Source organism: Danio aesculapii, chromosome 1 (genome assembly GCF_903798145.1).
Source record: "Danio aesculapii chromosome 1, fDanAes4.1, whole genome shotgun sequence".
Classification (NCBI taxonomy): domain Eukaryota; kingdom Metazoa; phylum Chordata; class Actinopteri; order Cypriniformes; family Danionidae; genus Danio; species Danio aesculapii.
In genome coordinates this window covers 24,271,421-24,295,946 of record NC_079435.1, presented here as the reverse complement: position 1 = coordinate 24,295,946, position 24,526 = coordinate 24,271,421, and the positions used below count along the sequence as shown (strand labels likewise).

Below are 24,526 nucleotides of genomic sequence, written 5' to 3'. Positions count from 1 at the left end.
TTATGGTAAAAGTACCAGAATTAATACATACTGTATACTATGAAACATCTAAAAAATATGAAGTGTAAGACTAATTTATTAAAAATATATATTTAAATTAAAAAAAATTTAATACTAAATAATTTTATTTTTTAAGTATGACATCAAATATTTCAGATTTTCATTTAACATGCTTTTTTGTTGTTGTTGTTATTTTTTTTTTTTTACAATAAAACCAAAATCAAGTGTAGACATGCAACAGGATTATGTTTGTTTGATTATCTTGTAAACCAATAATGCTGTGTAGTGTAAACCATTCTTTAAATGACTTTAACAGTCATTATTTGAAACAGTCAAAATACGGTTAACCATTTGGGTAAAGCAGGCAGTTACTGTATTTATACAAAAAATAAGTTTTTTCAATTAGAGTTTTTGTCTTATCTCTAGTCCAAATATCTACATTTAAAAGTGAAAACACAATTATTTTCCTTGTTTTAAAGAAAAACTCGATTAATTTTGATTTCTGAAGTTTTTAAATGATATAAAAATTTTTAGATATTTGGACTAGAAATGAGATAGATGCATTTTTTTTTGCACTGTGATTATTCAATTTCTGTACCAGAATGATACCATCTTGTGAAACTGTATCCAATATTCATATTCAATTCAACATATTGCAATATCAGATTTTAACCTGCATGCAGCCCTATTCTAAATCCTTATCCTTACCCAGTAAAATAAAAATTAAAAACAAGATACAATGCTCAGCATATATAAGTACACCCCTCACAAATCTCTCTTTTAAATTCATATTTTTAATAGGAAGCTATGCAATATTATATTTGTGCATGTATAATAGATTAGGCAGTACTGAAGCCATATCTGTAGCTTATCTAACAAAATATCTAACGACAACGGTCCAAAAACTAGTATGTTATAGAAAAATATTAAATACAAATTTTAAAAAGAGGAAAAATTAAGAGAAGCAAATAAAGTAAAAAAAATTGTTGAAAATTTGTAGGTTGTATTTTTTTTTTGCCATATTTTGCTTGAATTTAACTGCATTATTTTTCAATTTCTAAATATGTTTGGTTACTAAAATATCATTTTAATAAACATATCTGTTTAATAAATCTGTTTTGTTTAAATGCACCAAAACACATTGCCTATATCCACTGAGAAATGGATACAAATATTCATTTTCAAAATGGGGTGTACTCAATTATGATGAGCACTGTACATGAACAACATTCATTACTTATACATTTTGAAATCATTCAATTTTATTTTAGTTTACTCTTAATATCTTTTATTTTAGGTTATATACACAGCAGTTTTATTTGAATATTTTTTATGTATGAGACTCAAACCAGTCTTATGTTGCATGGGTATTTTTTTTTGCACTGGCAAAAGCCAAAAGTATACTGTATGCATCAAAATTTTTGATTTTTCTTTCATGCCCCAAATCCTTTCAATATTAAAGGGATAGTTTACTCAAAAAATGTAAAATGGACTAACTATTTGTTCACTCTCAAGTGGGTCCAAACCTTTAAGTGTTTCCATTTTCTGTTAAACATAAAATAAGTTATTTTGAAAAATGTTAGAAACCTATAACCATTGAGTTCCATTGTAGGAAAAACAAATACTATGAAATTTAATGGTTACAGGTTTCCAACACTTTTTTTTTTTAAATAACTTGTTTTGTGCTCAACAGAATAAATAAGCTCAAACAGGTTTGTGACAAGTGAATGATGAGTAAATGTTGACAGAAGTTTTAGTTTTGGGTGAACTATCCCTTTAAGTAAAGTTCATGTTCCACACTCAAAAAAGACGTTTGCTGTTTGTTCAAACTACTTATTTAAAAATGAGCTGAAACAACACAATTCTTGAGTTTTTTTTGGAGGGGACAACTTAATTGTTTTATATATTCAATCTACTTAAATTTGTAAAAACTAATAAGTCAACTTAATTTCTTCATGTTGTCCCAACACAAATTGTCATGTGGAACCCAGCATTTTTTACAAACATTTTGTAAATATCTTATCAAACCCTATTTGTGGTTATTAATTTAAAAAGGATCACATTTGAGTTTAGTTTATACAGAGACCCGGAAAAACTAAGAAAAAAAATGGATGGGAGAAAAAAAAAAAAACATTAATAACAAAATTTTAATTATATTAACAAAGATGTTTATTTTAAATTAATCAATGAAAATGTCCGTATTAATTTTCTTTCCATTAAAGCGGTGCGTCGATCGTTGCTAGCATGTATAGACCATTTCAATGTGGTCATGTCATTGGCCCATGAATATTTCCTGCTTTTCAAACTATAACTTTAACAAGAGGCAATTCAATCATATCTCAATGTTAAAACAGCCGTCATAATATTGTTTATCAATATGTAGATCTTTTAGAATTCTTGGGAGCTATGGAAATTAAAAATGTAAAACCGGAAATAAGTTAAGACCAATGTTATTGTTTACATCCCTCAAAATGGTCTATAAGCGCTAACTGACGGACGCCCTCTGTATGATAAACTGACCTCAGATCAGCTTCTACACACGTCACTTAAGGAGGAGCGAAATTGGACACTTTGGGATTTGGGTGTGTCTCTGAACAGACAAATACACTTAATAAAATGTAAACATGTCCATCTTGCGTGTTTTATTTTAAACACAACTAATCTCTTAAATGAGCACAAACAGTTACTAAAGTGATCGAATGCTTTCATTATAGATCTGTGCGTTCTTAAAGTGACACCTCTGTTACCAAACAAGTGAAGAGCAACAAGTGAATCCCTTGTTTTGTTTTATAACAGAGATGTGTACAGAAGCTGATCTGGGATCAGATTATCATACAGAGCGCGTCCGTCAGTCACCACTTATACATACATACACTGATTCTGAGGTTGCATAGGAAGGGCGATGATAGCACAGCTTTAATGAAAAGAAAGTGAATGCAGACATTTTAATATTCATTTTAAGGTGCTTTCAAGATTAAAAATATGGAAGTATATAGGAAAATACTTAATGATAGGATGATAACAAGATAGAATGGTAAAATACAGGAGAATTGCGGCAAAAACAGGAGGGTTGACATGCATAGATATTACATTAGATGTTGCCTACGCTATTGTTGTCTATTGGAAGGAATGCGTCAATAGAGCCGCCATTTTAGTACAGGGTAGCACTCCTTTGAAATGAATGTGGGACCAAGGTGTAGCGAAGGACTGTCCATCCAGAGCCAGAGATATACACATATATACATATATCTATGATCAGGAGTTTTCCCGGTGGTCAGTATGCAAATATTTTTTTAAATTATGAAAATTATCATTTTACATCGATGGATAAGTGACCGCACGGGCAATGCCGACAAAGAGCATATGTTTATTTGCATGGAGATGTATTATCCTCCCTCCATGTTAAATTTGTTTGATTAAAATTCTAATCCATTTGCTAAAACACACCCCCTGTCCTGCTTTTACTTCTAATGCTAACATAGGGAGCGATTTGTTTGTGAATGAATCTCCGTTATGAACGACTCGTTCACTTAGCCAACAACAATACAAGTTTCTAGCACCGCAGCATCTTGTTGACATATTTCATTTGCATTGTTTGCTTATTTTATTCAACAAAACTAGCATAAGCCTAGTATTTAGTGCTACTTTGCCTTATGGTCAGTGCAGTAAGAGACTGTATTATCATCAATACTGTTTAGCACAAAAGTTCATAACACACAAAAACATAAAAGACTAAATCTTACCTATGAAATGTTCTGTCTTTATGCTTTGTTTTCTTTGTTTGCTCGTTACTACACCCGTACACAGCGCAAAAGTCCAGCATCTTTACATTGGTTTTAGTCTTGACTAGTGTGGCTGGATGACATTTGTCCTGGGAGCACTGTACAAATGTGGCGGCGCTATTGACGCACGCTCAGAGTTCGTATGCGATATCTAGTGTATATATCTATGGTTGACATGTATGAAGTAAACAGGAAGTTCCAAAACATCTTGGTGAGATAACTCAAGACATCTTTGCGAGGAAACCAAAAACTTAAACATATTTTATCCTACCAATCACTCAGTTTTTTTCTCCCATCCATTTTTTTTCTCCCACCCATTTTTCCCCCACCATCACGTCCCTTTCAGGTCTCAGTAAATTAACAATATGATTTAGCAGAACAAAAGAACAAAAACTGACTTTGACTTGTTTGTCAGTGTAGTTGGCACTGCTGTTCATGAGGTCCAGTGTGAAGAGTTCAACTGGTTCACTAAGTTGTCTGCATTCAAGTGTGGACAGATCCAAAAACATATGAACGGGAACCTGGGAAGGAAAAAAAAAAAAAAACAAGAGACACATTGAACACACTGTCTAATTTACAGAGAACACACTAAATGTTAACAAATTTATTTCAACACCAACTTATCAGTGCACCACTTATAAATACAGCTTGAATACAATAGGGCATTTAAATAAAATCTGATAATCTGCAACCTGACAAAATATCTTGATAATTTGGATCTTTCCAACTGTATAATGTTTTTTTTTTTATTTATGTATGGCTTTTCACAATGCTCCATACAGCAACTTTATAATTAAAGTGCTCAAGCAGAATTCTTTCTGAAAATGTTAGAGTCAAAAAAGCAGAAGATGTAACATAAACACTGCGATTCAGTTCAGTGAAATGCAGCAAACACCCTGTTCTGGCATCTGCACTAGAATGTTCTCTTGAGTTTGCAGGTCAAAGTCCAGTCTTGTAAAAAGAAATGGAATGCAAACATTATAGAATAAATATAAGGCTAATACAGTTGAAATCAGAATTGTTAAACCCTCTGATTTTTTTTTCGTTTTTCTTTGATTCCTCTTTGATTCTTTTTTTTTTTAAAGAAAAAAATTTTTTTTAACAGAGCAAGGAAATTTTCACAGTATGTCTGATAATATTTTTTCTTTTGGAGAAAGTCTAATTTGTTTTATTTCGTCTAAAATAAAAGCAGTTTTTAATTTAAAAAAAAAACATTTTAAGGTCAATATTATTAGCCCCTTTAAGCTATTTATTTTTTTCGATTGTCTGCAGAACAAACCATCATTTTACAATAACTTGCCTAATTACCCTAACCTGCCTAGTTAACCTAATTAATCTAGTTAAGCCTTTAAATGTCAGTTTAAGCTGTATAGAAGTGTCTTGAAAAATATCTAGTAAAATATTATTTACTGTCATCATGGCAAAGATAAAATAAATGAGTTTTTAGAAATCAGTTTTTAAAACTATTATGTTTAGAAATGTGCTGAGAAAATTTCTCTGTTAAACAGAAATTGGGGAAAAAATAAACAGGGGGGTAATAATTCAGGGGGTTTAATAATTCTGACTTCAACTGTAAGTCACTCTGATTAAAGCTAAGTCACTCTTATACTCATTAGAGCTAAATTTATTTTGTATTAAAATCAAAATGTGCTTTTATTTTGGAAAACACACTGCAGTGTACACAGTGAGAGTAGATTCTGTGTATTTAACCTAACATATGTGCAATGTCCAACACAACATAGTGGCTTTATTAGTAATCCAATAATATTGTCTTATTACGTCACAATATGATGAATTTTGTGACACTGGAAATTTAGTAAATTGTAAAAAAGAAAAAAAGAAAAAAATTGTCTTAAATTGCACTTGAAGGGATAGTTCACTCAAAAATGTAAATTCTGTCATCATTTACTCACCCTAAAGTGGTTTCAAACCATTATGAGCTTCTTTCTTTGTTTGAAGACAAAAGAAGATATTTTGAAAACGGCTATCTATCTAACATTATTTACAATATGTGTCTCTTTTTGGATTCTCGAAAGCTATGGAAATGAAAAATGTTAAACAGGAAATACATTAGGACGATTGTTATTGTTTACATTCCTCAAAATGGTCTATTGTTTATTTTTATTATTTTTTTTTTTACAATGGATGTCAATAGTTACATATTGTCAGCTTTCTTCATAAATACCTTCAACAGAAGAAACTCATGAAGGTTTAAGACCAATTGAATGATTCCTTCAATACGCTTCAGAACTTTCCATTTCTAAAGCTTTGTAAATTACATTTTTTTTAACAAATCAAATTTGGTTACAGTGTGAACAAAGTTTATATTACATTGACTCTCAAGATACCCGAGAACATTCCAGAGCAAATAAGTGACCTGGTACTCAAAGATAAGAGGTAGAGATCAGCTACAGTACATACTGTGAATTGATTGATGAATGGAGCGATGTTGAACCCAAGTGTTGGTTCGGTTCCCTGAACGGCGTTTTCCAGAAGCAGTGTGTCTGACTCTACCAGCATACCGTGGATCACAATGCGCTCTGGAAAAATCTGTCCACCGTCCTCCAACAAACACCTGAAATATTCATCAAACAAACTACAGTTTACAAACCAAAAGAAAAGAACCACAGACAATTTGCAAAATTTAGCAACTACAATTATCCGTCTGGTAGTCTTCGGCCATTTTAGATTGAAAATTTTTTTTTGACATTTTAAAAATTTCAGAATCGTCGGAATGGCCAGAGGTGGAAAGAGTACTGAAAAATCATACTCAAGTGAAAGTAACCCAACTTGCCTAAAAATGTAGTGCAATTAGAGTAAAAAGTATCGCTGGTAAATATTACACAAAGTATGAGTAAAAAGTAGCCCTTTCAAAAGTACTTAAGAGTAGTGAGTTGTGAGTATTATGCTGTTAAAAACGGATGCATTTACATGCAATTTGCGGATGTGTGTAAACGTAACATTCTGTAGTGCATTTAGTTATTGCTCAGCAGGCACACAACGTCATAAGATGTTAATATTAGGTTAGATTTAGGTTGTGACATCAGGTGACCAAAATTCAATGTCTAGCCAGCGTCTAAGGACTATGTTATTTTGATTTCCAATAATGACGTAAAATAACGTTGATATTTGGTTGATTTTAGGTTGTTAGAATGTAACCAAAATCCAGCGTCGAGCCAACATCTAAAACCAACATTATATTGATGTCAAATACTGACATTTTTTCATCAGGTATGGCAACCAAATCCAACATCTGATGAATGTCAATAGTGGTAACATCCACACAACGTCAAGCTGTTACATCATTAGACAGTTGATATTTGGTTGATTTTAGGTTGGCCGTTGGACATTGATGTCAACCTGACGTTGAGTTCTGACGTCAACTCGATTTTCATTTCCGAACAAAATGCAACATCCCCATGACGTTGGAGTACAACGTCAATCTGACGTCATGTTGACGTCTTGTGCCTGCTGGGTGTTTAAGACCATTTCGGTCATTATATAGTAAACATCATCTTCTCATCAGTGACATGCAGTTAAACAGTCTCTGGGTCAATACGTGTAAAGATTTTGGACATCTTCTTGGACACATTGCAGTTTGCTGCAATTATAAATCTGATTTTTCTAATTTGGACTTGAATATGGCAGCCATGTTTGTTTTCACTCTAAAGTGCCCTTCGAAAGGGCAATGTATCCAGTTTGGAACACATCGTGAATTTAATTTACTGTATTCTAATCATTTCCATAATACACAGTAGAGAGCTGGTGTAAAAAAATCATTTGAGAAATTGATAATGCATATTTTTATACTTCTTATTCACATTTAAAAAACAATAATATGATAAAAACCATACAGTTTTGTTTTAGACATTCTATTTGGTATCTGGGCATCTTGGCATCTTCAGATAAAGCACAAAATGGTGAAAATTGTCAACTCTGTTATCGCAAACTCTGTTACTGGTTCATTTGATACATCATTTGTAAAGTTGAATGTCATTTTGCTGCAATTAGATTTTGTATTTCCAATTAAATAAAATTAAATAAAAAATAACTGTTATTAACTCTGTTAGAAGTTTAAGGTAATCCTTTCCAAGATTTTCGAAATGCATCAAATGATATTCTCTCTTGAATCAATTCTGAGCTTCACTTTTAAAAGGATGCAAGGCTTTTTGAAAAGCATACAGCGCCATCTGCTGTTTAAAACTAAGCTCACAATCAATTCAAGAGAGAACATCGTTGCATTTTGAAAATCTCGATGCAGTATCAACTTCTCAAACTATTTCTTTTTTTGCCACAGCTCTAATGCAGTACACACATTTTAAAATGGTCACAAAGTAGATTCAAATTAACATTCAGACAGCTTGTCATTTTGAATGCACAAATTGTTTAATTTAGGCGGCATGGTGGCTCAGTGGTTAGCATTGTCGCCCCACATCAAGAAGGTCGCTGGTACAAGTCCTGGTCGGATCAGGTGGCATTTCTGTGTGGAGTTTGCATGTTCTCCCCGTGTTGGTGTGCTTTGATGAAGTAGCATTCAACTTAAGAGCCCTTAAGACAATGTGCCGGACCGTTTCTCCGTGTTTCACTGGTAATGTCTTTAAATAAATTATTTAGGCCTATTTAATAATTCATTTATTATTTATGTAAGACATAAAAATAAGATAAGATAAAATAAAATATAATCAACAAAGAAAATGTAAATGAAAACTGTAAATGAAAACGTAAATGAAAAAGCGTATTTATTGACTAACATTTAGGCTAAAACACTGCTTTATTTAGGCCTATTTATTTGGGTATGTATGTATGTATGTATGTATGCATGTATGTATGTTTGTACTTTTATTTTAGCTCTTTCATTTCTTTAATTTTACTTTCCAAATTGAATCCTCATTACACTTAATAAGTTTACAATGATAATAAAGCTTGTTAACAAGTTTTTAATGATTAATGATGAAATTACAATACTTTGTTTCATTATTTCATCTTCATTTACAAGTAGCAGGGTATTTACAGCTACTTTATATTTGCATCCCGTCCCTTTGTGCCCCCTCGCGGCATAGTCGCAAACTGCTGTTATCCCTAAAAACCCGTTCTTTCCGTTAGTGTGGTGGCAGTGCCACTTACGGCGGTAATGGTTCTTTTGAAGAGCAACCCACTGTATGTGTGTGAATGAGAGAGAGAAAATAAATAAAGGCAATAATTCGAAAGAAAAATAATGAATGAATGAATGAATATACGGTTTAATTTAGTGCTGCGCAAATATTATTCGGATTAATCACATCCAAAATAAAAGTTTGTTTTGACAAAATATATGAGTGTGTATTTTATACACATTCATAGAAAACAAACAATACAAAACAATACGATACAGATATTTAAATGTATATCTAATTTGTATCATATAAACATATATTTAATGTCTAAATAAAAAAACATGTTCTCAAATATATGCATGGCTGTGTATATTTATATACATGATAAATATACACAGTACACATACTTAAATAATGTCAAAACAAACCTTTATTTTGCATAATCACGATTAATTTAGTTTAATTATTATTTTCGAAAAAATCTCTTACCTAGCTAATGATGCTTTCTCCAGCAGTTTCTGTCTAATAAGGCCACAGGTCTCTATGCAGTCTAGTATGATGGCACTCCAGAGCTTCTCTGTTGCCGGTCGCTGGAGAACTGCAGAATCATCCTCCACGTGAGTCAACCAAAACTCTAGTGCGCTTTCAAGCACACCGTTCCCTTTGGCCAGCAGTTTCAGCAGAGTCTGGTGATGCTCCTTCTCAACCGAGCTGTAGGCTTTAACCAGTCCAGAATTACTGCCGATTTGTTTGTTGAAGCCTAGCTGGGCTGATATCAAGGAAAGAACCGAAAAGCCCTCAGAGACGTCGAGCACGTAAACTGGATCCGGTTGTGCGTTTGACTCCTGTGGCCTTCTAGTTGACTGTAGAGAATCCAGAAGTTTGCTCATGGCTTTCTGGAAGCTGCTGTGATAGGCTGTGTTGTTGAGGAGGGCGATCTCTGAGGACTCCAGCATGAAAGCCAGAGACGCTTTCTCCTGGTTAGTTTGAAGGCCAGCCAGAGCACTGCACAGATCCACCTCAGGGTTCACGGGGAGGCTTTTAGGAGCTCCTTTAGTTGCACTGTCCATATGGATTGTGTCTCCATCTCTTATGATGGCAACACAGCATAGCCTCAGGTAAGAGTCTTTACAGGAAACCTCCACCAGTATTTCGTCACCACGTTTCACCGTGTCTGAAGAATGACAGGAATTAAAGAGGTTATTACATGTATTAATAGCATTTTTATTGCCTCTTTAAAGGACACCTATTTTACCCCTTTTACAACATCTAAGATAAGCCTTTGGTGTATCCAGAACGTGTCTGTAAATTTTCAGCTCAAAATGCCCATCAGATTATTTATTATAGCCTCCAGAATTTGCCCATTTTGCTGTCTGCAGCTGTTTTTGTAACATGTGGCTTTAAATATAATTGAGCTGCTTCTCCTTGCCCACTGTTCCCATGTGCGTGTCTGCTTCTCATCATGCATTATGTCAGATAAACAGCACAGTGACAGGATCAGACTTAGATAAAGCTGAAATACAGCTCATTAATAATCCTGAATCAAAAATACAAAGTAAGTTTATTTCATATATTTGTAGTGGAGTTTATTCAAGTTTTCTGAAATGATGAGTCACACACAAATGCCGTTAGCAGTACACAAACACACCAACACCCACACCCACACACACACATATGTGCGCGTTTACTGACATCATGCAGCTGTGGTAAGTATAGCTGTTAAAAATTATCAATTTTATCGACTGTGTATATTAATTATGTATATATAAATACAGAAAGGCATGCATATATTTAGGGGAATGTTTATTTATCTTTAGATAAAGATTTTAGATTTTTATAGATTTTAAATATAAAATAATATATGATACAAATTTTATATATATATATATATATATATATATATATATATATATATATATATATATATATATATATATATATATATATATAAATATATAAATATATATGTAACAAAATTGTTTTATATAGTTTTGTATGTATGTATGTATATATGTATGTATGTATGTATGTATGTACTGTATAAACACACACATATATATTATGTAAAAACAAACTTTTATTTTGGATGTGATTAACCTTTGCCCAGCACTTACTAAAATTAAGACTGGGAGTAGTTTTAATCTTCACAACATAAAGGTTAGAACCTAGTCCCATACTAAAATATAAGGGTGATTACAGGTACAGGAATTACAGATACACTTTGCATCTCTAATATAAAACATCTATTATTAAAAAATAAATAACTGAAACTTTAATGAAACAAATTATACCAAGGTATCTCTAAAAATAAAGTTTGTATATGTTTATGTTGACATAAAAAACAATAGTAGATTAATTATTTGTCAACTCTGTTATTGTGATGTTTATTGAATTTCGTATTCACAATTTAAAAACAATAATATGATGAAAACATTACAGTTTTGTTTTAGACATTCTATGTGGTATCTGATTTGAGGTTAGCATCTTTAACTTAAACTAAAACAAAATGGTGGAAAATGTCAACTTTGAAAAGTTTAACAATAATTTAAACAACAATTAAATTATCGTCACATTGCATTTTACATCATTATGCATTAATAATGGGTTCAGTTTATGGTAAATTATACATAGAATTATAATTTAATAGAAAATGTTTGAAATGTACCTGCAATTTTGGAGCTATTTAAGCTTAAAAAAATGATAATAAAATGAAAAAATAAAATCACAGAGTGATCTTGAAATATATCCGTGCCTTTGTTTTCAGTGAGTGCCATTCTCAAGATGGACACCAATACATTTATTTTCACATTAAAAAATCTTAAATTTCCTAATTGAACTACTGCTTAATCCTAACGTAGTTCAAGCCACCCTGTCCAGAACAAAATGTACTCCCAAATTATACTTTTTAATATTTTTTATGCTTGTGTTTTTGTCTATCATGCAAACCAACCATCTTTTAACCACACATCTCACACATTTTGTTCTGTTTTGCTCTACTGTTGGCAAGGAAATGGTGCACGGAGACAGAAAACAATAACAAACTACTGAAGATGACAAAAACTACCGATTCCCATGTTGACAAGCACTCATGAAAGGGGATTAAAATGTATCCGCAACTCTTGTTTTAACCAAATAGACAGATATTTTTCATGCGTATTACTTATGGAAAAAAAGCACTGGACAAGAATAAATCTTTCTAGTGCACAAACAATTATCATATCATTTGGGCTTTATGAAAACATTCCACAAAAATGTAATTAAATAAGTATATATAAGTCTCCACTCAATAATGCATATTAAGCAAAACACAGTGCTGGTCAGTTCAAATTTGATTATCTGGTTCCCTGAAATACAAATGATTTCCTCCGTCCAAGCCTGTTTTTGTGGTATTATCAATTTCCAATAACCCATTCATAAACTGCACAACAAACAAGTGGATAGTCGGTAAGATGATCTTTCAGTTTTTAAATGGGCAGTTCTCTGACAAGCTGCAATGATCACCGCAATTAATTTATCAAATCAAAAGTTTATGTTGGCTCCATATTATTGAGCAAATTGCTGTTAATATGTAGTTTTATTCTTGAAGAGTTTCTGTCAATAATGCATCAAGAAACTCGCTGGAGAATTCAAGGCTCCGTATTGTCCACAACAATATATTGAAGGCCCAGGGAAGTGTCTTCAGATTAAAATATAGTACTAATTACATTTTAGATCTCCAGCCTTAAAAGCTAAATGTTCATGTTTGGTTTACTGGATATGGTTTAGGTATATGGATCGAAGAAAAATTAAAAAATTTAAACAAATAGATATTTTTTAATTGAAACATTTGGAGTGTGTTCGAATACAGATGCTGGAAATGTGTCTCTTTACAGCAGTATCTGTGTTGATCTTTGTGTGTGTGTGATGAACGAATTTCTGGTCCTACTGTAAACAAATTTTTAATTAGCTTTTTTTTTTGTTCTGAGATTGTGCTCGTGTGTGTTCAGCCCAGCATAAAGCAATGATTTTATGTTTAGTAACTATGTTTAAGTGTGGACTTAACAAAAATGAAAAGTCATCATTACAGTAGCCATGTTTCCATTCAAAAATGCGAATTCAATTAATGCTAATTAAACTGAATTATCGCATAAAAGACAAGCGAATAAAGCTGTGTTTCCATCTATTGAGGCAAAGCGAACAAAATCGTCACTTCCTGATTAACTCCCACTTTGTCTGATTGGCTGGAGGAGTAATTGTCAGTCTCGACTAGTGGACCAATGATGACACTGAAGGCCGCCTGTGATTAAAATGAAACTCGAATTGCATCTTTTGGAAAGGCAAGCGCGGAATGTGGGAACAAGAGTGAAGGGGAAAGACCGTAAACACACAAAACATTCAAATATGAGTGTAATTTGGTCTGATTTGGTCTAAAGTCATTTTCATTTTTGATTCACACTTATTAAATTTCAATCCGCGACCTCCTTTCTCTGAGTTTTTCCTTTGCATTTAGTTTTTGCGCATTATAGTTTTACAGACAATGTCAATTTTTTTATTTAAGTGCATTATTTTTCTATCCGCAACCGCGATACTTTAGGTAGGATTTTGATCCCGTAATTTACATCTATATTATTGCTTATTCCTACTATGAATGTCAAAGGCCAACATTCCTCAGTATATCTTCCTTTGTGTTTAACAGAAGACAGAAACTCAAACAGATTTGAACAAGTGGAAGATAAGTAAATTGGAAGGGAATTTGGTAACACTTTATAACTACACATTAGAATTATTTATTAAGTATTAGAAAATAGTTGATTCATTTAAAGGAGACCTAGGTTAGCCGTTTTTTCAGATTTAATATAAGTGTTTTGCGTCTCCCGAATGTGTCTGTAAAGTTTCAGCTCAAAACACCCATCAGATTTTTCATTGTACCTTTTGCAAGATTCTATTTTATACATTGTTTTCACTAGGAGGCTGTTTTGTCATACTGCGCCTTTAAGGCTAGTCCTCCCCGCCCACCGTTTCTACGTGCCTTTCTGCGTGCCTTAAATCGCCTCCCTCGGCTGCGTCAGACAACAGACAGACTTAAAGGAAGCAGATCTCACGAAGTGTTTGTGAGAAATACTACAGTAAGAACTTTACCAATGAGTATTTGATGCATTTGCTGTGTTAAGTTACTACGATGAGTCACACACAAAGTTCCAGTTGTTACAAAGTTCAAGCGCGCACACACACACACACACACACAGATACACACGTACACACACACACCGCAGCAGACACACACACAGACAGACAGAGCGCGTTTAGTTTTGCACTCTTTTTGCATGCAAATGTGACAGGATACAGGTTAACCTCCACTGCTGTATGTTATGTTAATGTACAAAATAAACCTGATTTAACGTCCTTTATAATTGTGACACACGGCTGTGGTGATGAAGTAAAGCGGAAGTAAATCGCTGTAATTCATTACACACGTGCACTGTTTTAAAACATTTTAAACATGTGAAACTCACTCTTGATCACATTTGATGATGACTGATGATCCTAGCGAACTGACCACACCTTTTATTCCCGGTTGCTTTGCGCACGTCTGGTCTTGTTTATATGATTATACACGTGACTACCGGGACATGTTAATACATGCAGCTGTCAATCAATATTGGTTGGCGGGGGGACCGCACTCCTACGTAAAGTTGCGGTCGATCTGAAAACCGCTCCAATTGATCCACTGTTTTTATGTTGTTAAATTGAAAAAAAGGACTGGGTGTGTTTATATCACCCCAATATGACGGTCTATACACTATATATACACACATGTCTGTCCAAACAGCTTGAAAAGTAGATTTTTCACCATAGGAGCCCTTTAAGTAATAGTTAAGCATTAACTTTACATTAATAGACGTTAGTAAGTGGTTTATAAATACATCCACAAATGCTGTATTCTTGACTTAAAAGCACATGTTAAAATGTGCTTAATAATTGTGTTCACACTTTGTTAATGATTCATTTTCATTACTAAATTAAATATTGCATTATTTACAAAGCTTTTCTTATTTAAGAACAGTTCGTTTTTTAAAGATCATTCTTAATGCGCAAGTAAATGATTAATGATCTATTCAAATTAACTTTTATATATCTAATTACTTACTTGCTTGCTTACTCCCAGGGTCATTATTATTGAAGTTGATATTTAGCCGCACTATGTTGGTGTTTTGTAACATCTAATTTTTACGAGGTGGGTCGTTAGCCCAATGCTCAACCCCCAACCTGGAGGACCAGGACATACACATATACACTATGGACAATTTAGCTTACCCAATTCACCTATACGACGTCTTTGGACTGTGGGACAAACCAGAGCACCCAGAGGAAACTCACATGAACATGGGGAGAACATGCAAACTCCATACAGAAATGCCAACTGACCCAGCCTGGGCTCAAACCAGCAACTTTCTTGCTTTGAGGTGACAGCGCTACCTACTGCGCCACCAAGCCACCCTTATACATCTACAAAATGCTTTATTAACTTTATTAAAATTAATTTTGTGACCTAATCTAATGTGACTATCCCTTTAAGACAGCATGCAAGCTGCAAAATGTAACACAACATCATTTAGAGATTTGTGAGAATGAAGAAGAAAATAAGATCACAATTCCGTTTCAAGACCACTTTTAGTCATCTAGAGCAGTGTTTCCCAACCCTGTTCCTGAGGGCACACTAACAGTCCACATTTTCAACCTCTCCCTAATCAAACACACCTGAATCATCTTATCATAACATCAGAAGAGACTCCAAAACCTGAAGTTAATGGGTCAGAAAAGGGAGACATAAAAAATATTTACTGTTGGTGTGCCTCCAGAAACAGGGTTGGGAAACACTGATCTAGAGGCCACTGGAAGTTTGCATTCTAGATTCATCTTTACACCTTTTGCTCTGGATACTTTCTAATTGATATGCTTACTGAAAGTACTCTGCACTGGATAGATGGCCTGCTCCCAGCATGTTTCTTCTTGTGGGCCAGTGGACAGATGGTTGTCCTGATCCAGGTGTAGCTGAAACCAAACCGCCAGAGCATCAAGAACGCCATCCTGAGTGACACACAAGCGGAGCTGCACCACCTCTCTGGAGCAAAGACCCTCCAGCTCCTGTAACACACATTGATGTACAGTTGAAGTCAGAATTATTTGCCCCCCTTTTTGAAATATTTCTCAATTGATGTTTAACAGAGCAAGGAAATTTTCACAGTATGTCTGATAATATTTTTTTTTTCTGGAGAAAGTGTTATTTGTTTTATTTCAACTACAATAAAAGTGGTTTTTAATTTTTTAAAACCCATTTAAGGTCGAAATTATTAGCCTCTTAAAGCTATATATTTTACAATAGTCTACAGAACAAACTATCATTATACAATAATTTGCCTAATTACCCTAACCTGCCTAGCCAACCTAATTAACCTAGTTAAGCCTTTAACTGTAACTTTAAGCTGTGTAGAAGTGTCTTGAAAAAAATATCTAGTAAGATACTATTTACTGTCACTATTATGTTTAGAAATGTGTTGAAAAAATCTCTCCGTTAAACAGAAATTAGGGGGAAAAATAAACATGGAGGCTAATAATTCAGGGGGGGGGGGGGGGGGGGGTAATAATTCTGACTTCAATTGTATACCTCTGAGCTCAAGCCACTTTGGGTATTTCAGTTGAGTCATTTCTCTCACATTTGCCCCAAGCTGACAGTATGTCTGTTAGTGTGCATAATATATTGTTTTAACATAGACAATATATCCCCTTTAATTGGGTAACATTACTCAGTATATCTTCTTTTGTGTTCAACAGAAGAAATAAACTCAAACAGGTTTGAAACAAGTGGAGGATGAGTAAATTGTAAGGAAATTTTCATTTTTTTCAAATCTTTTTAAGACAGCATGCAAACTGCTAATGTGATCACAACACAATTTAGAGGTAGTACGCTTAGAATTAAGCTTTGAAACCTTTAGGAATCTACTGTTTCAAATCAGTGGTTTGGAGTGCATATTAAATTGGCAAGGTCACGTGATTTCAGTAAACTGGGCTTCATTACGCCTTTAAATTTTGAAACTTTTCTACACTACACTGACTCCCCACTAGGCAATCTGTGTATTACCATAATATCCACAGTTTTACGAGTTTTAAAACATTTAAAAAATGTAGGGATGCATGATCAGTGGCCATAATGATTTCAGTAGATCAAAGCTATTTTATAAAAAAAATCATTATCGGCCCAATATTAAAATTAGGTCCATATCTTTAAGCCAATAAATTGTGTAGTATTTCTGTGGTTGAACCATTTTACATGCTTGCTGATACCACTATTTTATTATTGAATTGCTATTTTGATTTTCGTTAAATATTCAGTGACTTTATTTATGCTTTTTATTGTCAGGCAATAGAATTGGCCAGAGAAATTAATAGCAAATAATTAAATTCAGAGTTATTCACTGTATGTGTTTGTCTATTGTCTTTGCAATCATGCAGAAAAATTTGAATTATGGTATTTTATATTTATCGGCCTGTTTATTGGTTTTCTGCATCCAAAGCTAATGAGTTATCGGTTATTTGTACCGGTCAAAAATTCAATATCAGTTCATCCCTAGACAAATGAAAATGAATAATAATAGTAAATAGGCACTTGTTTTTCTCTTGTTGTTTACACGTAATATTTATTTATATTGCAGTAGTTTCGATTTAACTTTTTGAATAAGCCAATTTCAATCCATGCTTTGTTGCATTTACAAAGTTTTGGCCAGCAGATGTTCTTAGTATGATATGTTTTGAACACTTCAAAACAGTGAAATAATTTGTTAAGCAATTGGCTTTATGGTTTCAAAGGTTTGAAAAGCTTTGTTTCTCCCATGACCATGTCAAGTAGTTGGCCAGGTACCCGAGAGCCATCAGAATGAATAGTTTAACCATAATAAAGACAAAGTTAATAATTTGCACATTATGTTCTTAAACAGATATTCGCCCACAATTTTTAAAATTCTTTCATTTTTAATCACCCTTTAATTCTTTTGAGCCTTTATGACTTTCTTTCTTCTGTTGAACACAAAAGAAGATATTTTAAAGAAAGATGGAAACCCATTGATTTCATTAGTATTATTATTTTCTTTTAAATACTATGGATGTCAATGGTTCCAGGTTTTCGGCTTTCTTCTGATAAAACACATACATGTTTGGGACCAATTGAGGGTTAGTAAATAGTGAGTAAATGTTCATTTTTGGGTGAACTATTCCTTCAAGTTCCTTTTCTTCAGTAAGCACTCAGTCAATGTTTGTTGATTTAACAAAAAATATTACAATTTTTATAACCGAATCCACAGGGAAAAAAATATATTTGTATATTTGTTCAATATATCTGAGCTTGTAATTTGTCATTTGGTTAAATTGTATTTTTATATTGCAGTACCAGTTCTTTTTTAAACAATATTATGTAGCCCTAATGTCTATATTAAAATAAATTCCAAAGTTTGGTTTTGTAAGGTTTTTAAAAAGTCTCCTATCCTCACCTAGGCAGCATGAATCTGTAAAGATACAGCAGAAAGAGCAGTAAAAATCTTATAATTATATAAAAAATTATATATTCCTATAATAAATATTATATGTAAAAAATGACACTGAAACAACAAACAAATACTGTCCTGTTTGAGACCCGTTTCAATAAACATGTCCCAACCAAACCCATGGCTCTCCTCTGACACGAAATTTATACCTGCAAATTATTGAAGTCTATGTCCAGAGCTGTGAATGGCTGTGTGAGCTGACTGTATCCTCCACGCAGACGGCTCAGTCTTTCAGTGGTGTAGGGCTCAGTGCTGTCCTCCGTATCAGCCAAACAGCTCACAGGACTATAGATTTGTCCCACCTCAGACAGATCCAAGCCTCCCACCGAAGACACACACAGCCTGCACAGGGTTGATTGTATGATGAAGAGCTGCCTTTAATAATTCACCCACTAAATGCTCACTGCAATTGTTCTCAAAGGATTTTAATTTGATAACTTGTCTGACTTTGGCAACTATCTTTATAACATTTAGAATTTATTATCATTCATCATTTATATTGTTTATAATTTATGAAGTATTGTTGATTTATAAGCAGATTTGGTTTTCTCACCTGTGGTGTCTCCGGATCTCAGGGCACTGCACAGCAACTCCAAACACGGTTGCTCCAGCAGGTATCACCCGACCTGTTTGTGATGGGCTGGACAAGGTTTCTCTAGGGTTCTGTTGAGAGGAATTATATTTATTGTTTATACGTTTCAGCTATTTTCCAGAAAAAAAAAGTTTTTTTTTTTTTTTTTTTTTTTTAAGTCTATGAAGCCTACAAAGCCCCCCCCCCTTTTTTTTTTTTAAATAAAACGCATTATTAAGTTAAATAGAAAGAAAAAAGAAATCATAAAAACCACGAATGTGTAATACAGCTGTTTATATACCCATACATTATCATTTGCATGTAAAAGCAATAATAATAATAATTTAATTTGTTATAGTATTTAACTTTTGATCAAAAAAGTTGTTAAAATCCTTTAAATTGGTTTTCATTATCAGTTGTCGAAAAACTAAAATGTACATTGAACAATATCAACATTTTTGATTAAAAAAAACATACAATATAAGTATTCTACATTATAATATATCAGTATATTAGTTTATTATTTAGCCTAAATTATTATTTAGTATTAGTATTTTTGATTTACTTCAATTGTTACAGTATTTCCTGAGGGAAGAAAAACTTCACCATGATTTGCAGAATAAACTCTTTAAAATGTGTTAAATATAGTAATACTTAAAAAACATGCTTACAGTATATGCAATATAAAATTGAAGTCAGAATTAATCAATTTAAATAATTTTATTATTTCCTCAATTTCTGCTTAACGGAGAGAAGATTTTTCCAACACATCTCTAAACACAATAATTTGAAAAGCTTATTTATAATAACAGATTTGTTATATCTTTGCCATGACAGTGCATGATATTTTACTAGATATTTTTCAAGATACTAGTATTCAGCTTAAAGTGCAATTTAAAGGCTTAACTAGGTTAATTAGGCAGGTTAGGGTAATTAAGCAAAGTCATTATATAACAGTGATTTGTTCTGCAGACAGTCAAAACATAACTTAAGGGGGCTACTCAAACGGACCTTAAAATAGTTGTAAAATAAATACAAGTAAGAGTAAATGTTTTACTTTAATAAATTCATGTTACACTGAATGATGGTGTATATTTCACACAATGTGCTATTTGTCTTTACTAGTCTTGTTATTATGTATTTATAAAATTTTAAACACTAAAGCAGCCAGTTGCATTAGATAACTCCAGGCCCATAGCCAGCCTGGTGAAAGGAGTGGTTCTTTTTTATCAAAAAGTGGACCTTTTTGCAGTTATACGCCTCAGTTTCTATTTAACTATCAAATTTAAATACTGCATTTCAGTGACTTTTTTTTGCTGAATTAGCTATTCAGATGTCATCATAAACACACTTTTTGATGTACTAAAAATATTTCCTAAAAAATTGCAATAAAAAAATTAAAACAAGACAGATTTTTTAAATACAAATTTATTACATCATATATCATTAGGAAAAATAGGAATCTGTAAAAGTTTTAAAGTAAAAAAACTGTAGCCTACTATCATTTATTAGACAAAAAACCTGGCCAGCACACCCAACTGTCCTCAGTCACAATTTAACCAGTTCAATAAAAAAATAATTAAAACATAATAATAATAATAATAATGTTATGAAGCGGACAGGAGACAGAGGTAAGGAAACGTTAGGGTGTTTATTAAATGACAACAAGGAGCACATGAAGGATAGCCAGGAGGATCAGGAATGATGTTGGGGTCTTTTCCTCCGTGGCTGGGTAACAGGAATACACGAGGATGGACAGCACACACCAGATACAGCTGACAGAGGATGACACAGACTTGGAAGGGACTGGAAGACAGGACGATTCGGGAGGACCAGGAAGACTAGGAGGAATACAAAGAGAACAGGTAAGTAAATCGTTTGTTTTAGCTGAGGATGACTACGCTGAGTGGTCGCTCAGTTGTCCGCTTTCGTCGAGACGAGCCCGGACAATGAGCGACTGGAGTGCTGTGCTTTTATCTGGTGCTCGTGAATGTGATGCAGCTGTGTGCTCATTAGAAGTCAGGTGATGGTGATCTTCGTGAGTGGGGGTCGTGAGAGCCTGACCAATCCATGACAGTACCCCCCTCCCCAGGGCCCGCTCCTGAGGGCCGACACCTCCGACGCCGTGGTGGTCTCCCTCTGCCTCTAGGCGCTGGGAACTCAGGGTGGCTCTCATGAAACTCCACCATGAGACTAGGATCGAGAATATCAGCTCTGGGAACCCATGTCCTTTCTTCGGGGCCGTACCCTTCCCAGTCCACCAGGTACTCCAACTGGCCACCACGACGTCGGGAACGCAAGATCTCCTTCACTGCGTAGACGGCTCCTTCTTCTAGGAGCAGTGGAGGAGGGGGTTCCTCTTCGTGGTCAGGCTCTGTGGAGGGAAGAACAGGATCGTGATAGGGTTTCAGGAGTGATACGTGGAATGTAGGGTGAATACGGTAGTGAGAGGGTAATTGTAGTTTGTAGGTGACGGGGTTAACCTGTTCCACGATGGTGAAGGGACCAACAAATCGGGGACTTAACTTGCGAGAGGGCAGTCGCATGCGTATGTCCCGGGTGGATAGCCACACCTTTTGTCCGGGTGTGTATCTGGGTTCTTCAGACCTTCTCCTATCGGCGGTTTACCTTGCTTCGACGGACTGCCCTCTGCAGATGTTGATGAGCCTCGTCCCAGACTCTCTCGCTCTCCCGGAACCAGTGATCCACTGCGGGGACATCAGATGGTTCGCCATCCCAGGGAAAGAGCGGTGGTTGGAAGCCCAGGACGCACTGGAATGGCGTGAGTCCGGTGGAGGGTTGCCGCAGTGAATTTGGGCATATTCTGCCCAGCCCAAATACTGGCTCCAGGAGTTCTGGTGACCACTGCAGAAGGTCCTCAGGAACCGTCCCACCTCCTGAATCTTCCTCTCTGTCTGCCCGTTGGTTTGGGGATGATATCCAGAAGAGAGGCTGACGGCCACACCTAGGAGCTTGAAGAAGGCTTTCCATAGACGTGAGATGAACTGTGGACCTCTGTCCGACACAATATCTTCTGGAATACCAAATGACCTGAAGACTTGATTAAAGATATTGTCGGCAGTTTCAAAGGCTGTGGGAAGACCTTCAGAGGGATTAGTTTGACAAACTTAGAGAATCTATCTACTATGACTAGAATACAGGTATTACCTTCTGACGAAGGGAGGTCAGTGATAAAGTCCACTCCTAGGTGTGACCAGGGGACGGTTCGGAATCGGCAAGGGATGGAGCTTTCCAGCGGGTAGATGACGTGGACTCTTGGATTGGGCACAGTCCTTACAGCCCTGAACATATTGCCTCACATCCCTTGCCATGTTTGGCCACCAGAATCGTTGGGATACTAGCGAGAGAGTATTGTTGATCCCTGGATGTCCAGTGCCTAGCGAGGTATGTAAGGAGTGGATCAGATCTACCCCGGTGTTCAGGTGGTATGAGCTGCCGATGAGGAGGGCATCCCGGCGGAGCAGGGGCTTCCGGAGTGGCAACGACTGGAGGAGCGTTCCAGGTGATCGGGACAATGGAGATGTGTTCGGGAAGAATCTTCGTTGGGAGTTCTTCATGATCGTGATGCTCGTGTAAACGAGAGAGAGCGTCTGCTCTTAGATTCTTGGGTCCTGGACGATAGGAAATGGAGAAATCAAAACGTGAGAAGAAAAGTGACCATCTGGCTTGACGTGGACATAGTCTCTTGGCCTCTTTGATGTATTGGAGGTTTTTGTGATCTGTGATCACCTGGAACGGATGTTTGGCTCCCTCCAACCAGTGACGCCACTCCTCCAAGGCTAGCTTGATTGCTAGAAGCTCCCTGTCTCCTATGCTGTAATTCTGCTCCGCCGGGCTCAACTTCCGAGAGAAATAGGCACAGGGATGCAGTCGGGGCGGTGTATCATGATGTTGAGATAATACTGCCCCGACGCCGGTGGTGGATGCGTCCACTTCCACCACGAAAGGAAGATTTGGGTCAGGATGAGTCAGGAGTGGGGCCCTTGTGAACTCCTTCTTAAGAAGGCGGAAGGCTGCGGCTGCTTCTTTGGTCCACTCCAGTCCTTTGGGTTTACCCTTGAGGAGATTAGTGAGAGGTGATGTAATCCTGCTGTAGTCCTTGATAAACCGTCTATAAAAGTTAGCAAACCCAAGAAACCTCTGGAGCTCCTTAATGGAAGTGGGTTCTGACCAGGATAGAACAGCCTCAATTTTCTTCCCATCCATACGTATACCGGTTTGGTCAATGATGTATCCCAAGAAATGAATCGACTTCTGGTGGAATGAGCATTTCTCCGCTTTGAGGGTAGAGGTGATGTTCTCTCAATGTGTGTAGGACCTCCGCAACGTGTTGGCGATGTTCGGCCTCACTCCGGGAGTAAATGAGGATGTCATCTATGTACACTATTACACAGTGGTGAAGAAACTCCCGGAGGACTTCATGAATGAGTTTTTGGAATACGGAGGGGGCGTTGACCAGAAACCGTAAGGCAGGACCTCATATTCATAGTGGCCAGTAGAGGGTCACGAATGCTGTCTTCCATTGGGTCCCCCTCACGTATTCGTATCAGATTATAACGCGCTGCGGAGGTCCAATTTAGTGAAGACTTTAGCTTCTCGGAGCTGTTCCAAAGCGGCTGGTACCAGAGGAAGGGGATATCGGTATTTTACTGTACCAGTTATTTAGGACCCTGTAGTCGATGCATGGACGCAGCCCTCCGTCCTTCTTGGCCACAAAGAAGAAGCTTGAGGCGGCTGGTGATTTTGAGGGACGTATGTACCCCTGACTCAGAGCTTCCCTTATGTAATCCTCCATTGCCTGATTCTCTGGAAGCGAGAGCGGTAGATCCTACCTCTTGGCAACTGGGCATCTGGAACTAGGTCGAGCGCGCAGTCCCATGGCCGATGCGGCGGTAGCTGGGAAGCTCTCTTGGGGCAGAAGACATCATGAAAGGAGCTGTACTCCTTAGGAATGTGGATAGACTGCTTCTCAGGAGGGCTCTCGACCGATGTTGCAAACAAAGAAATGGGGTTCCGACCTTGAAGAGGGAGATTTGGAAAACAGGCAGGTGTACATCCAGATCCCCATTTCTTTATCTCTCCCTGTGCCCCAAGAGATGATGGGATCGTGCTTCACCAGCCACGGGCGCCCTAGAATGATGTCCATATTTGCACCCTCCAGAACCCAGAAATTGAATCCTCTCTTGATGTAACAACCCCACTTGAAGAAGGATGTCTTCGCATTGTCGATGGATACGGTCGAAGATCGAGTGCACTGGGTTATTCGGTTGTATCTGGTATATATGCGTGGACGCCTCAGTACGGGAGGTGGAGTTGACGACAGAGGGATTGGGAGATGAAGTTCCCTGCTGACCCGAGTCGTGAGGGCTGTGACAAGGAGAGAAATAGAGGCAGTAGTTATTTGTACGGTGGTAGTAAGTGGTTTACATTGTTCAATATTCGTACTGAATACACTCACTGAAGTCCGAATGGGACGAAGGGGAC

At 35.9% G+C, this 24,526-nt stretch overlaps 1 protein-coding gene across 1 annotated transcript in view; it reads right to left on the bottom strand.

Moving 5' to 3' along the window:
- The window catches only part of prmt9 (protein arginine methyltransferase 9), a 35,468-nt gene that overhangs the window by 2,392 nt on the left and 8,550 nt on the right, over positions 1-24,526 (bottom strand). Inside the window, exons 7-12 of the mRNA XM_056457705.1 lie at positions 19,004-19,113; positions 18,600-18,792; positions 15,817-16,000; positions 9,365-10,049; positions 6,204-6,357; positions 4,181-4,303 (exon numbers count right to left, since the gene is read on the bottom strand). Coding sequence (XP_056313680.1) covers positions 4,181-4,303; positions 6,204-6,357; positions 9,365-10,049; positions 15,817-16,000; positions 18,600-18,792; positions 19,004-19,113 — 1,449 coding nt within the window. The remainder of the gene's footprint in view (positions 1-4,180; positions 4,304-6,203; positions 6,358-9,364; positions 10,050-15,816; positions 16,001-18,599; positions 18,793-19,003; positions 19,114-24,526) is intronic.